The sequence below is a fragment of the Paroedura picta genome, chromosome 8, assembly GCF_049243985.1.
Source record: "Paroedura picta isolate Pp20150507F chromosome 8, Ppicta_v3.0, whole genome shotgun sequence".
In the NCBI taxonomy this organism is placed as follows: domain Eukaryota; kingdom Metazoa; phylum Chordata; class Lepidosauria; order Squamata; family Gekkonidae; genus Paroedura; species Paroedura picta.
In genome coordinates this window covers 56,829,508-56,846,094 of record NC_135376.1, presented here as the reverse complement: position 1 = coordinate 56,846,094, position 16,587 = coordinate 56,829,508, and the positions used below count along the sequence as shown (strand labels likewise).

The 16,587-nt window shown below is 40.7% G+C and overlaps 1 protein-coding gene across 3 annotated transcripts in view; it reads right to left on the bottom strand.

Moving 5' to 3' along the window:
* The window catches only part of GRK5 (G protein-coupled receptor kinase 5), a 208,272-nt gene that overhangs the window by 42,677 nt on the left and 149,008 nt on the right, over positions 1-16,587 (bottom strand). For 2 of the 3 annotated variants that reach the window (XM_077349914.1, XM_077349913.1), the window contains exons 5-9: positions 8,299-8,399; positions 5,900-5,992; positions 4,282-4,345; positions 3,359-3,499; positions 2,539-2,729 (exon numbers count right to left, since the gene is read on the bottom strand). In XM_077349914.1, coding sequence (XP_077206029.1) covers positions 2,539-2,729; positions 3,359-3,499; positions 4,282-4,345; positions 5,900-5,992; positions 8,299-8,399 — 590 coding nt within the window. Of the gene's footprint in view, positions 1-2,538; positions 2,730-3,358; positions 3,500-4,281; positions 4,346-5,899; positions 5,997-8,298; positions 8,400-16,587 lie in introns of those variants that run through there. The other variant, XM_077349915.1, reaches the window with a different exon arrangement.

Here is a 16,587-nt window from a genome sequence, read left to right as displayed (position 1 = left end):
AGTAGATAGGTCTGTTTCTCTCTGTTTGGTTTAATTATTAGACAGTCCTTCTTATACTCTTGTAAGGTAATGAAGCTATGACAGCACACAATGACAATTTGAATTATGAAAACCAATTGTATTTCCTATCTCCATTCTGTCTACTATTTATGCCCTGATCAGACTGTAACCAGCAAAGAAGAAGAAGAAGAAGAAGAAGAAGAAGAAGAAGAAGAAGAAGAAGAAGAAGAAGAAGAGTTGGTTCTTATGTGCCGCTTTTCCCTACCAGGATTCTCAAAGCAGCTTACAGTCGCCTTCCCTTTCCTCTCCCCACAACTGACACCCTGTGAGGTAGGTGAGGCTGAGAGAGTCCAGATATTACTGCTCGGTCAGAACAGTTTTTATCAATGCTGTGCTGTGGAAGGTCACCCAGCTGGCTGCATATGGGGGAGTGCAGAATCAAACCTGGCTCTCCAGATTAGAAGTCCGCACTCCTAACCGCTACACCAAACTGGCTCTCTAAACCAAGCTTCAGCAATGTTGCAGTATCATGTTCACTGTATTATTTGTGTCATAAAAGAACCATAATAGAAGTGGTTTCTTTGGATTTGAATGACAGTCCCTGTATTTCCTTCTGAGGAGCTGTCTTTATATAAATAAAGGTAGAGCCTCCCTTGTGCTTCTAATTTGCATTCTCACATAAATTGTGTCACTTGGAAATGAAGAAGAGGAAAAGAATGAAAGATGGGGAAAGTATACTATAATTTTCTTTTCCAGTGCCAGCTCTAAATCGCTCCCCAATATTTAAAGTAGAGGCTATTTCCACCTGAATGAAAAATCACATGTGCAACATGCATAAGAAGAAATTAACTGGTTACAATCCACCAAATACAAACCTCCAGTGCAAGCTCTGCTGTGTCCACTGTGAAACCTGAATGGGAGCAGTAGATTTTCCCTTTCACACTTTTCATGTGATGACATGGAGAGCAAGGATTACAATGGAATTCTGATTTTCCCAACAGTGAATCTTATAATCTCTTCCAAGCTCAAGTCTTATGAAGGAGAATTTACTGAGATCACAGGCATCAGTAGATATAAAACTCAAACCATTTGTTATGTCAAAAGTAACGCTAGAAATAGCACAACATAGATGAGCCATATGAATGATTTACACTGCAGTCTATTTTAAAAACACATTATCTTGTAACTCATTTTCCTAAGACGGTGTCCCATCAATCTTCTACAGGATCTATTAAATAATGATGATCTCAGAGGACAGAGTCACAAAGATAAACCGTGTATTAGAAATTCTATTTCCCGACACCTACAGTGCAGGAAACTCATGAAAACTGATTCTACCCCCCAACTTCCCAGGTGTACTAACTTGGGGCAGATCAGCAAATGATGAGAAATCACTAAAGCAACCATCTGGGATTGTACCTCTTCAGACTAAAAGAAAAAGAAATGTTTTGCAAATCCCTCTGGAGTAAACAGCTCACTGAGAAAAGAAAATACATTCAGGTGGGCAGCTGTGTTGATCTGAAGCAGCAGAGCAAAGTCTGAGTGTTTGTTTGTTTGTTTATTTATTTATATTTTTATACTGCCCTTCCCTACGGCTCTGGGCGCTTTATGTGGTTTACATGGTTTTAAGACCAACAAAGATACATTGTACCTGAAGAAGCTTGCATGCACTTGAAAGCTTATGCCTTAAATAACACTTCGTTGGTCTTAAAAGGGTCACTGGACTTCAACTTTGTTTTGAGAAAAGAAAAGTAGTCATCAAGGATAAATGTTGCTGCTAAGTCTTCTATCTGACATTGTACTTTAAAGTATTCAGGGAAGAGACCTCTTATACTTGCTACCATCAGATTCATAGTCAAAGCAACTCTTGAATATGCAGTCTTCTGCATTCACAGCATGTAAATTATGAACTCTAGCTTACACGGACTCAGACAACAACCCAGTAGTTTATTCTAACAGGCAACAGCCCTCCCTTGCCTGGGATCTTAGGAAGAGCTCCTTCTCAGCCCAAGTTTACCTAAAGATTATTGGGTATGTTACATATACATGAAGAGGGAAAGGCAATAATATTTCCGAGATTCTTATTTATTTAATGGATTTAATACATTTATACCCCACTTTTTCTCCCAAAGCAGCTTACATCTTTTTCCTCTCCTCCATTTTATCCTCATGACAACACTGTGAGGAAGGCTAGGCTGAGACAGTGTGACTGACCCAAGGTTACTCAGTGAGGTTCCACTGCATGAGTGGTGATTCGAACCCGGATCTCCTAGATCCTAGTACAACACTTTTTACCACTATATCACCAGTAGATTAGATTCTAGATATCAACAGGATCCTAGATGTCTGGCTGGATGCTATTCATAGATTCATTTCTCTAAATTATACAGTTGTGTAGGCATTTCTGTGATCCTGTTTAAAAGCCACATTATAGTGAATGTGGGTCTGTAGGGTACTGATATTGTTCTTGGTTCAATTTAGTCTACAACTCCTTTTCCAACAACAGAGAGATATATAATAAACTTCAAGAATATTTACCTGTACACAGTGTTCTCTCTATGCAAGTCTTCTAAGCCACACAGAATCTCGGCTGCATAAAACAAGGCTCTTTCTTCCTCAAAGCCTGGGTTTCCCATGTTATATATGTGGAACTTCAAGTCCCCCCCATTCATTATGGTTAGAACCAAACACAGTGCATCCTTTGTTTCATAGGCATAGGCTAAGTTGACCTGAAAGACAGGTGTGATAGTTCAAACACAAGAAAATTCCAGATGCATATTATCATTTTTCATTTGGAATGCCATAAGACTGCATGCTGTTGAGACACAAAAACCTGAACATTTAAATGTGCCTTGAATTCCGTGATTGTAGAAATGGACACTAAGGAAAATAACAGACTTGAGAACCCACCCAAATCTATCGAAGCCTGTGTGAGTTGCCAGTGAATAAATGCCTTGAGACGACCTAGATGGCTTCAGTAATGAGAAAACAAATTGCACATCGCTAGTCGTGGCATGTCGGCTTGAATCAAAATGCACTCTGAAATACTTGCCACATTCTGCGACTCATGCCATCACGCTACTACATGTGCTACCCTGAATTAAAATGGGCAATTAAATTGAATTAAATTGTGCAGGGCAGCGTAAAGAAAGAGTTAACAAAACATAGATGGTCAGTGGTATCCAAGGTGAAATATGTGTGCTAGGTGTGTGGGAAAGCATGAAACAACCTTGCTTCCTACTCCTTCCTGCCATGAGTAGAGCTGTGAATCCTCTGAGTTGGATTCTACTGTCAGTGCTGAGTTGGATCCTACTGAAAAGATGATGTCAGCACCCGCTGGAAATACAGCAATACTTACTACAAATTTACTATTGACTTTTTCTAGGATCTGCTTTTCATTTAGAGCCATGGATTCACCTTTCCTCTTCTTTATTCTTTTTTTCTCTAATCTTTTGCAAGCATACATTTTCCCAGTTGCTCGTACCTGGCAAGCACATACCTGCGAGAAAGAAATTATGGAAGAACGAATGGGCAGGGGAGTACAGTGGGAATAATAATTCATTATCTACCACAAATCTTAAATTTATTTTTCAACACATTTTTAAAACTAATGGCTCTTCTGCAGCTGGAACTGCAATGTTCTAAACTAGGTTTTTTTGAGAATTACTGCATAGGAGGCTGGATTGGGCCAGAACCTGCATACATGCATAGGCTTTCTCCATGTGAACACACATAGGCTCTGTGCAGACACATCCAAACACGTGGGGGGTGGGGATGTACAACACCCCCACCCATACATTTATTTTAATCCACATTCCTAAAATCTGATTAGACCTAAGATTTTGTGTATGAAGAAGAACAATGGAGGGGGGGGGGACCCCTAAGAGAGTGTTGTATTGTAATAACCCCACTCTTAGCATCCTGAATTGAATTACACAGTCTAGAAGAACCAAAATAGGTAAAGAATACAGACTGACAAACTGGAAGAACAAGGGTACATTTTGCCCCAATTGTTGAGTGCTCAAGAAACTCATAAAATATATTTTGATGTGTTTTTTTTTAGCGATGCTTCCTCAGCACTCTGTTTTACTTGAATTTCTGTTGACATTTGCAAAAAAATCTACTGACATTAACAACAAAGAAAACAGGAGTCACGTTCAGTGAAGTAGTGAAAAACATACAGTTAACATATCAAAATAGTCATCATTTTTGACAGCATCTTAGTATGTTATTTTTGTAAGATGCGGGCAGCTTTTAACAGATATTTTCAGAATTACTCACCTCCCCAAAACCACCTTTTCCTAATACCCTGTATTGCCTAAATGTATTTTTCGTTACTGGTTGCCTGAAAGACAAAAAGAGATGGGGGGAATCTAATTTAAAAGGTAAATTTCCATCATTATTTTATTTCAGGTTATTTATACTGTACTATATGCCACAATATTGCTAACAGTTTTTCCAAATTCTCCTAATTTTCCAGATTTTTCAGACCACTCCACCATTTTTGGTACTCTGAGTGACTTTGCTACTAGTCTAAAGTAGCGGTCATATGTCACAAATTTGTGTGATAGCAAGAGTGAAGGGGCCGTGAATGTCTCTGCACATTAAAAGCACCATCACGTATATGACAAATCTCACCTAACAACTGAAATCCTGGTCATAAATAGAGCCTATGAGATGTCCTATCAGACACAAATAAAACTGTGATCAAGAAGCTATTAACATCCCAGATGAATTTCCCACCCTTTCTTATGGTTGGAGTAGAACAGTTTTAAAAGCCTGTATCCCCCCCCCAACACCACCTTCCCCCTCCAAAATGACACAGAAATGGTCAACTTGATCTTCAAAATATTCTGCTAATGAAATCTATAAATCACTGTGTCAAACTGTATCACCATCTTCTGGCATCAGTTGAAAAACATGGGCTAAATCAGCAAATTTCACAGCCACATCTGCACTTTGCTTCCTTAATAATCCATCATTTCCTTGTCACAGGCAGTGCCTTCTCAGGAGATGGCTTGTATTCAATGGAGAAGAAAGGTTGTCTACGGGGCCACCCAGCTCCCACCTATAATTGGATTTCTTTAATATAATTGAAAATGGAGTTTTATTTAATTTTTTCCCCTTATAACTGTCCATTAAAAAATATATATTAGTCTTCCGGCAAACAAATACAAAGTAACATATGGTACACAGGAAAGAGTTCCAGGACTACTGAGCAGCCACCAGAGGGTGCTCTGCTAATACAGAGGGGGCAGCTACAGAACAGATGTCAAAAGGAACAACCTTACGCTAAGGCGAAAGCGATCCCAACAACTCGTACTTTTATTATTATTATCACACACACACACAGAAAGGATAAAATCCCAAACTGAGTGGCAAGTTTTTGGGAAAGCACTTCTAAACCTTGGAAAGACTTTTTAAAAGGCCTTGGGTGTAGTGCAAATGACAGCCCTTCAACCTAACTGCAGATGTGGGCCTGTGGTTTTGTCTTCCCTTATTTCCCTTAAAGGAAAGACACTCTGTATATGCCCAGAGGAGCTTTCTGTTTTACCTTACATTTCTTTGGCACTGAAATCAAATTCTAGGCTCAAAGTTCCAATACAACCTTTGCCTAGTGATAACACAATTGTTCAGTGGTTCAGATGACCTTGATCTTTGTTGATTTCTAACTGTTTCTGTTAGCTGAAGCAGAATGGAAGCAATGATACAAAAACAAAAACTCTTAAAATCACTTGCAGCAAATTTTCCTATTGTCTACGGAACAACAAGAAAGTTAGAAAAAGGTCATTTAAAAATGTTTGCAAGCACTGAAAATAATAAACGCACCATTGTCTGCCCTTCTTCCCATGTTGCACCATAAACCGAGTGCATGCAGAATCGGAAAAGAGCCACTTACCGTTCGAGCCATTTCCACTGGAGAAATCTATCAAAGTACATGCTGCCTGTGTATTCTTGAAAAGGTTCTCCACTTAGATACTCATGTACAGATCTGTCTCAGATAAAAAGCAGGTGAGCATTTTATAATCCTGAGCTTTGCCACTAATATACTAATTGCTTGTACATATGTTGTTGTTATTGTTGTTGTTAGGTGTGAAGTCATGTCTGACACATCGCAACCCCGTGGACAATGATCCTCCAGGCCTTCCTATCCTCGACCATTCACCGAACTCCGGGGAATATACATATATGTATATAATGGTAAATATCAATAGTTTCAAGAAGTTTACAGATTTGAGAAGTCAACTTTCTGACACTTACTAACCAGTCTCAGTGTTCAATCAACTAGTTTTAGGAATTCTTACTTGGATTTATCAAAAAACACTGATGCACTCAGTGACTATTTCAGATAGATGTTAAAGGTTGCGGGGGTTTTTTTGGTAAAGGAATAATGGTCATCTTTTAATACTTTACTTGGTTTTTAGTTTCTTACTTTGACACAAATTGCATTTTTTACAATAAATCCTGAACTGTAAAACCAATATATATTAGAAACAAGCAACAATTTTCAACACCAACCAGAATAACTTCTTTATCAATTCAGCACACTGTAAACTATTATCTCAGCATGATGTTACACTGAGCTTGTAAATAATGTGAATGATTCTCATTCTATTCAGCACAAAAAATAAATGACAGCAGAAAAGAAGTCAAACCAACCATATGGACAACACTACCAAATAGGAGCTTGGGTATATTTCACAAATACCCAATTGAACCATCCAGAATGGACAAAGGGCAAAAGAGACTGTATGCTTGTGATGATCCACCCCCTTATGGCCTTTTGATATTTGTTATTGTTTTAAACCCTCACGGTCTAGTCTAATACAGAAGACAGTGTTTGCAAATGTAGGCTATGTATGTGGAGATTTATAGTACAATGGCAAAATTGCCATGACTCGTCAAAACAGATAAGCCTTTCCCCAGACAGAAGGACACCCACGTGTATTTCTGTGCTACAACCCTCCTATCTGAAACCTTCCAAACATTCCTCTGCCCAGACTGGCTGCAATATGGCCTAATTTTCTCACTTTGAACTGGACGGTGATTTTACGGATGTATCCTGATACTGTAAACACCAAGGTGGGCTTCTTAGGGAGAAAAAAGACACATATGATGAATATATGCTGTCATGTGAGTAAAGCAAACATATTTATTTTGTTGCATGTATATACCATGGGAAACTGCAATCAAAAGGGCAGCTATTTCTTATTATTAATTAATAATATCAATGTTATAATTAATTATATGTAATGTTTCCTGTATAATTTCTTCAGTTCCATGTAAACCGCCCTGAGCCTTCGGGGAGGGCGGCATATAAATGCAAAATATAAATAAATAAATGAAATAAATAGAAGAAGAATTTTGTTTTTATACATCGTTTTCATTATCAGAAGAGTCTCAAAGTGGCCTACAATTGCCTTCCCTTCCTCTCCCCACAACAGACACCCTATGAGGTAGATGAGGCTGAGAGAGCTCTGACAGGACTGCTCTGGGAGACCAGCTCTAACAGGTCTGTGACTAGCTGGCTGCATGTGGAAGAGTACGGAATCAAACCCAGCTTGCCAGATTAGAAGCTGCCACTCTTAACCACCACACCAAGCTAATGTTTTAAGTAGTTTCTAATTTTTTTTGTTTAGTAATGCTCATGTTTGCCCATTCATGAGAAAGGGGTACCAGAATAGGTGCTTCTTCCATGTAAAAAACATTAAATAGCATTCTCATGGAAGTACAAAGATAGAAAATAAAGGAGAAGATGGGGAGCGGGAACAACGAAAAAACTCAAGTCCATTACTTTGGGTGAAAAGGTAGTGAGTGTGTGTGGGGTGGGGTAAACATAGGTAGTCAATAATGTAACAGTGACACTTGGAAGTCAAAGGAAATGAATAATAGGTGCAAACAATAGCATTTTCTGGTAATGTATTATATTGTTGAAATATATTACATCTTTTTACTATGATCAAGTCTATTACCTTCTTTGCTTACAACTTTCATGATCCACAAATATTACTGAAAAATTAGAAGGCCACATTTTTCTAGCAACTGCACACCTTGATCCCAGGGACCCAGATTCCCTTGCAATAGATTATGAAGGGAAAAAAAATCTTCTGTTTCATCCAGATCATATCCCTCATTTTCATAATGCACCTTATGTACATTAAAGCATCAACAACCACACAACCTTATCTGAAAACCAAGAAACCAGACAGTCCTTGCCTTTAACTACTGTTTGTTTCTGAAATAATTATGCAGACAAAAACAACATAACATGATTTTGGAACGTCACATTATACTTACTTTACACAAGGTGAGAACAGTTCTTTACAGGGACTGTTTTCAAGTTTTTCTTCTGTTTGCTGGACAAGATCTCGACTGACTTCTGCTACATAAACTGAGGACTGAAAAAACAAAGAATGAGCGATACATTAGTTTCATAACAGAGAGAAAGTATTTTCTTGATACACAAGTTCATATGGACAACTCAAAGTTTAGATTGATGTTAGCTGCAAAATCAAATTTGGAAGTAGAATGGAAATGAGAGTGTGGGGAAGAATTCAGATTGGAGCCATGCCACAGGACAAGAGGGGTTAATTCTTTCCCTCTGCCTGCCCCCCCCCCTTCAGCTACAATTACACCTAGCAGAAAAAGAAAACTGGCAAAAGCACAGTACCTGCTTTCTTTTAAAATGGGGGTTAACAGCACATCAGGGGAAGTATCTCAGCTAGGAAAGTGCAATGCCATTTCCTACCACTGAAGTCCTGATCCAAACTGTATCATTCATAACTACATTAGATGATTCTTGCTGTTCACAAACCTGTAACTTGCAATTTTGCTTATTTGTGATCTGATCATGCAGCGTGGTCTCCAGCCTGCTCTTGCTCCCACTGAGACACCATTGTAATTATTACATTATTACATTTGCAAGAAGTTAGGTTACTTTGCTACACCGAGGCAGCTGACCTTTACCTCCTGGTATCTGCAGATTTCAATATTCATGCTGATCCCTGAAGTGGAGCTCCCATGAACCATGTTGTATGTACAATTACAAAAATTACTGAGGTTACAACTACATATAATCTTACTCATTTTAATTAAAACAGCAATACCAAAAGTGGATGACTTCTTTGGAAAGAAATCGAAACAATTCACAACGAAAAAATGTAGAAATTCAGCACTTCATAAAAGCCCATTTCAAAAATTCAATTTTTGGCACTCCAACCACATATAATGGGATCATGAGCTTGCGACTCCAGTAAGAACAGAACCATATTCCAAAACCATTTGCCAAACTTTTTCCTGAAACAAATTTTATTTGTACCTTACTTTCAGAGTTGAGATTTACTATGTTTACCAGATGCATATGCAAGTCTTCCGTTTCCCCTCTCTTCACTGAAATCACATTGTTGCACTATAATGACTAAACACTTTAGAGGCTTAACAAAGAACTCAAGTTGTTTGCCTGCATTATGCAGAATTTTCATTTTGCCTTTCTGAAGGACAGAGAGAATTGAGGATACCATAGAAGTGTGAGTATAGAGTGGCCTGCTTTGGGTTGGGAAATTCCTGGAGGCTTTGGGGGCAGAGCTGGGAGGGGGTGGGATCTGGGGCAGGGAGGGACCTCAATGGTGTGTAAAGTTATGGAGTTCACCCTCCGAAGCAACCATTTTCTCCAGGGGATCTGATCTCTTTAGTCTGGGGATGAGTTATAATTCCAAGGGATCCACTGGCATCCCAAAGTGAGTAGCTCCCCGAACCAGTCACGTTGACCTTTCCCATAGCGAGTTCATGAGAGATACAATTTAAAAAAAATCCTTGTGACCTAATCTCTAATTTTTCATTCTTTTAACCCAATCTATGCATATATTTAGAATATGGTTGTTAGTGTGAGTTAAGTCTCTTTAGAAAGCTGGTGTTCTCTACTCAATGCATAAAAGGAAACATATGGATGGATTTGATCCAACAATGGAATACTGCAAACCATTTTACTAAACGATTTAACAGAAATAATTCTCACCCCTCCCCCTTTCATGGAAAGCCCATTTATACAGCTATTGTGTGTCTACAAAAACAAGCTGTGTAATTGTGTAGGCCTTGAAATCATTCACAAGTAGCAGCCTAGGGCCAGAGAACTCTTTCCAGTCAGCATAACTAACCTTGCAGATACTTTATAGCCCCAAAGAGTGTTCTGTGTACATTAAAGACCAACATTAGTCATCCTTCTCACTTTTGTTTGAGACAGTGTATGCCAGAGTGTTAATAAATTGCCAACACTGGCACTTTCTCTTTTTCAAAGCTGTTTGACATGTGTTCAGATCTAATGAATTAAAATAACTTTTTAACTTTGGCAAATCAGGTCAGCTATGTATAATACATGATAAGCAACCGCAATCTACCTCAGCATCAGCGGCCTTCAATACACTTAACTGTGTTAAGCTGTGACCTATGCCTGTGTCAGTTAGGGATGCCAGCCTCCAGATGGGACCTGTGAACCCCCCAGAATTATACCTCATCTACAGACTTTAGAGATTAGTTCCCCTGGAGTAAATTGAATGAGGTCTGTGTTGCTTTTCGGCATGCACACCATCATTAATGGATAGTTTTTAACTGATCCTTTATTTTTTTGCTCATGCCCAGTAATGTTTCAACATACTTTCATTGTGAAAAGAAAGGGGGGGAAAGGGTTGATTTGTAATGCGGGAAACACTAGTGGGTTTCCATTTTGATTTCTGCCATCGGTGGTTCCTTCCTAGCATCCATTTCGAGGTCCACTAAAACTCCAAAACAGCTGCTTGCCTCCGTTTTTACCAATAAACTGGGCTCACTTGGGATTAACAGGAATAGGAGGAAAGGCAATACCTGGACTGGTTTAACCCATGTAGCACATGCTATGTGCCCCACTCTTCCAGAGGCCCCACAAGGTGCCCCCACCCATGGATCAGGCCCAAAGCCTCTCTCCTTCCCCCTTCTTTAAGAGCACTCAAAGTGACATCCCTTTTCACAGTGGGGGGCCCTTCAGCCCCAGGTCTGCCTGCTCCCACCAAAATTGTACTCTGCTAAAAGGTAAAGGTATCCCCTGTGCAAGCACCGGGTCATGTCTGACCCTTGGCTTGACGTCCTCTAGCGTTTTCTTGGCAGACTCAATATGGGGTGGTTTGCCAGTGCCTTCCCCAGTCATTACTGTTTACTGCAAGCTGGGTACTCATTTTACCGACCTCGGAAGGATGGAAGGCTGAACCAACCTTGAGCCAGCTGCTGGGATTGAACTCCCTAGGGCCCTGCAAATCCTTAAACCACTCCTGGGCAATACAATGAATTTTCTGTATATTATGTACAGAATCTCATAATCCCCTCTTAGGCGTTCATCACCTCTGTTATGCTTACATCCCACAAAGCAAAGGGACATGCATGAAGAACTTGTTAGTTAAAAGGTACATGCTAGTTAAAAAAGCTGAAGACATTTCATAAGAGTTGTAAGTGGTTTGTTTTTAAGAAGCAATTTTCTCCAGTGATGTTCTGGCATGGATGAAACTTGACACAAGGTTTTAGGTTAAGGATCCACATTGATTCATGTCTGACTCCAGGACTGTATCACATGCACAAGAGTTATAACCCTGACAAACTTCCTTCAGAACATTCCAGCTCCTACTCCAAGCATTTCCAATATTGTACACTTTAAGAAATGGCTTCCACATGTTCTTGTGCTTCCAAATTTAAGAAAATTCAGAAGGACAGTTATGTCTCTTCAGCCAAGTGGCCTAAATTATGTACCAGTGCTCTGACACTGTTACATGTTTAAATAAATCAGAACTCTATGTAGGGTTATACAAGTTGGGAAAGAGGCGCATACAGAACACAATTAATTAAGAGTTCTGGATAACTGGGATTTAACCTGAAGGTTAAAGACTTCTCTGGATAAACTTCTGCCACTTGGACTCTTTAAGATCAAGGCCATTTCTGTGGAATGTTCTGTTTGTAGGCTGACTGCAGCCCTTGTCAGTTCATATCTATCATATTGTAGATGATTAGTGTAACACCGCAAATGAGCGAATGTTTAAATTGAATATCAACACAATGTTGGCTGATCTCATTCCATTGACAGCAACATTCTAATGACTCTTTTCTTATTGCCTCATTTTACATTGACTATTTGCTTACCATAGACCCATATAGCAGTGGCTCTCAACCTTCCTAATGCCGCGACCCTTTAATACAGTTCCTCATGTTGTGGTGACCCCCAACCATAAAATTATGCAAGTGTTCTTTCACAGAAATTAAACCGAAACTGACCAATGGCATGAAGATCCATTGTTCATGAATGTATATAAACTGGGTTTTTTCCAGGGTTTCTCAGTTCAGTTCTGCCTCTTGTCCCACTGTGTCTATCTTGCGCTGTCACCTGGAGTGCCGGGCGGGAGACTGTGCTGTGCTGGAGGCGCTGCTGAAGCAGCGGGCGGCCGAGTGCGAGTGTCTGCAGGAGGAGCGGCAACAGTGGCGGCACCCCCCAGCCAAGCTTATCACCCGGCTGTGACCCCTGTGAATGGGTAGTTTGACCCCCCAAATGGGTCCTGACCCCCAGGTTGAGAACCACTGCCATATAGATTTTTGAATGTGTACCTCAAAACCTGTTTCTCTTCTCACTCAGATGGAAAACATAATTTGAAAAAAGCATAAATTCCTGGACTAAATTGAGATCTAGGTTTTCTGTCTCATTATCAAAGCTGATTTCTCCATGCATGCCTACTACCCTCTGCATGTCACACCTAATCCAATCAAGTCTGCTACTGTCATTAGCCTGTTGTTGTCATTTAGCATCTGAAATCACTCCACTCTCCAAGATATAAGGATGGATGGACTCACATTCTAGCTGTATTTGAAAAAGTGAGCAGTGACTCACAAAAGCTCATATCCTTCCAAAAATACTGTTAGACTTTAAGGTGCTATTTAACTCTTACTCTTTTCTACTGCAACAGACCAACTAATATGGCTACTCATCGATCTATAAGAATATGGTTTTGGTTATTTGGACAACTTCCTACCCATTCCTGCTCCTGGATGTGATGTGTTAACTAGTACCTTCTTTCTCTTTTTGGTTCCTTCTCCATGACATCCAGCTAGAGTCCTCCCAAGGTTCAACCTTTGCACTGCAGAACAGATACGGCTGCCATATATAATTTAGTCAACTCATCTTCCAAAACTTGAATATTCTTACGTGACTGGAGAGAATGACACATATCTCCTGGCATGGCAATTTAAAGACGGAATAGGAGGTAAAATTGTGACTAGGAGAGCTACCACTATTTCCAGGTATGAGAGGAGAAAATACATCAATGTGCTTCTGGAAGGAAGAGAGTATCCTGGCTCTATAATCTTGTGTTTTTTTTAATTACTCAGATGTAATTTATCAGGCTATGTTAAACAGCACAGTTCATCAGTGAAGAACCTTTTATTTTACTGCCAGCATTATTCATTTTTAGCATCACCCAAAAAATCTTTGATGTGCAAACTCTTGCTTCATGGTAACTCCGCGAGTCTTGTGATGATTGATAGTTTATATATTATGTGCACCAGATTCTTTTTACTGAAAATAATGGGAAGCAAATAGCCACCATTACAGACGCATAATTGATCTCTGCACTTGAGATGATCTCAACACCTCTTGGATGACATTATTTGCGGTTTACATTTCATTTATATTTCTTCTTTCCTCCTACACATTTATTTAGTACCAAGCTAATGGTAAGTCCCTTCATCAGTCAAATTCCATTTAAAAACTATTCACAACAATTCAGTCCTTCCTCTTCAACTCAAACCAAGGGGGCTATTAATTTTTTTTTGCAATAGTTGAATCTCTGATGTATTACCAGGCTGCACAGTTAATAATGGCATAAAATCTGTATCATAAGGACAGGCTATGGGCTACAATGAACATGGAGTACCTGCAAAAACTCAACAGTTCACCAATTTTGTGTTGGAACAATTATGCATTTTTTTTTGTTTCTTTTTCTATATTATCACAAGTGATTCATTTATTTTCATTTACAACATTTTATCCCACCTTTCTGTCCAAGAAGGGCCCCTAAAGTGGCTAACAGTTTAAACATACATGAGATCACATTTTAAAAACATTAAAATAAAGCCCTGCAGCACATCTGTAAACCGCTCTGTGGTATAAATAAAGCAGTAAGGGCTGTGGGGGTGGGCATTGTCTGGGAAGGGGGGGGGCAACAATTGGCTCCTTGGCCCAGGACTGACCAGTTGGGAGGCGTGCCCCCCAACCCACCCACCCCCCAACGTGAGCCACCTTCGGCCCACGCCTGCCACTGCTGCGCTGCCTGCTGATAGGCCAGGTAGGCCCCGAGATTTTGGCATCGGCCAGCAGGAGGGAGGCGGCGGGGGGGGGGGGAAGCCTAGCTCGGCTAGCCTGGGAGGTGGCGGCCTTCCCCACCACCCGGGAAGTGTGCCCGCCAGGTAAGAGAGCCGGTGGATGCGCTTCCCGGGCAATGGGGAACGCCTGGAGCCCGGGGGGCTGCCTTCCCCACCACCCGGGAAGCATGCCTGCCGGGTAAAAGAGCCGGCGGATGTGCTTCCCGGGTGGCGGGGAACTCCTGGAGTCTGGGGGGCACCTTCCCCGCTGCCTGGGAAGCGCACCCACCACCTCGCAGAGGAAAGGCCTTGGAGGTCCATGGGGGGCCCTGCCAGGACAGCTGCTAGTGCCCGCTGTATTTCCCATACAGCAGGATTTCTAGTATCATTATAATCAGTAACAACAGGCTTAACATTCATGCAAAGACAGTGAAGTGATATGGTCCCTGCAACATAATTCATCGACATCCTGGCTGCAGCATTCTGCACTAATGGAAGTTTTCAAACACCTCTCCAGTTGTGATAGCTAGTTATGAAAAAATGGTGGCAAGAAATTGACAATGAGAATGAAATGCTCTGCTTTCAGGGGACAAAGGCAAAATAGGGCTGTTGCTTTTGGAAGTCTCCCTGTGTTTCAAACCCTGAAAGTTCACTTTCACAGTTAGGAAAATCTAGACATCTTTGGAGTGATAAACAATTAGAAAAACCTGAGTATTCTTTCCCACAAATAGATCTGACCTCATATAACATCTCAAGCCATAAATCCTGCTCTGCTGCTAGGAGATGGGAGGTTAAATCATGATGTGTTATTTTAATGTCATTTGCATTAACCCAATGAAATTCAGTGCATGTTATGCTCCAGTTGTAGAAAGCATTGCAGGGTCAACCTAGCCTAAAATCTCATTGAGAAATGGTTCATTCATTGGACAAAAGGTCATGCTGTAATTCTTTCCGATATGCTTCTAGAGCTGACTCCAACATCACTGTTTATGTTCTCAAATGTGGGCAGCTGACATCCTCATATAAACAATTTGTAAATTCTCTCCATGGAAAAATGCTTGGAGAAGAAGGAAAAAGTTCACTCTAGTTATTACAGGAATCCTTATGAGAATACCTTGAAAGATAAAGCAGGGATGTCAAAGTGGAACATCAACTGAGCACCTGGGAAGGCCAGCTTGTCTATATTTCACCTTGTTTTTTTATGTCTATACCTACTTGCTAATAAAGAATCAATAAACAACGGGAAACTTTTCAAGGAAAATTGTTCCTCCATCATCCAATTGCTGCTGCGGGGGATGTGTGTTAGGAGGACTCCGGCACGAGGGCTGGGAGAGCCTGACCATAGTATCTCCTTTTGAAGTGGCTGGACAGGCACACATAGGAGCACAAGTGGGGGAGGGCAGGGTGCTTCCCTTTATAAGGGAATGCCCAGTAACAATCTGCTTCCCCCCCCCCTTTTCAACCTGGCCATTGAGGTGGCTAGCGGGAGAGAAGTGGTTGTTGCAAGCACCAAGGCTTTAGGGATGATCTCTTACAACTGATGGGGGGACCAGCCACTCTTAACCCTGCTCAGCAGATGTCCTCCCCATGTAACGCCACGCACAGTTATAAATAAAAGCTGTAGCCAAGTTTTGCCGAATTTAAGGTGTCTAAGTCATTATTTCGACATGAATAATATCCCCCTGCATAAGCTATCAGTGACATAGCTACTGAGATGCTAGTGGCCATCTTTTGTCATATTTAGGAAGTTAACCTTATGTGCACAACCAGAATCTGGCAAGAAAGCCAAGAACTAAATGTCAATTAAGTTGAGGGCAGAGGCAGGACTGAATCAGTTCACAGTTCAGTTTATTATGGCTGTCTAGCCAGTTTGAAAAGGAATAGGCAGGACTGAATCCTAGGACATCACAGTCATGGATGGATAGGTAGCATACAAACAGGTAAGATCAGCACCAGGAAACCAGCAGATTTGGCACACTCATGTGAAGATTCATAAGGACTGTACCTCAGTTGAACTGATAAACAGACAACACATACTAGGGGAAAGGGTTTACATCTTCTAGCCTTTGTCCACACCCCAGAGGAGCTCATCCTAACTTATGAAACAACCTATGCACTACCATGTACATGTAACAAAGACTCCTCCCTGCACAGTGAAGCAGGTTTTATGTCCATGTAAGTTGTGCTCATGCAAATTCTTTCTCACAGGAGCAGTGGAAGGCC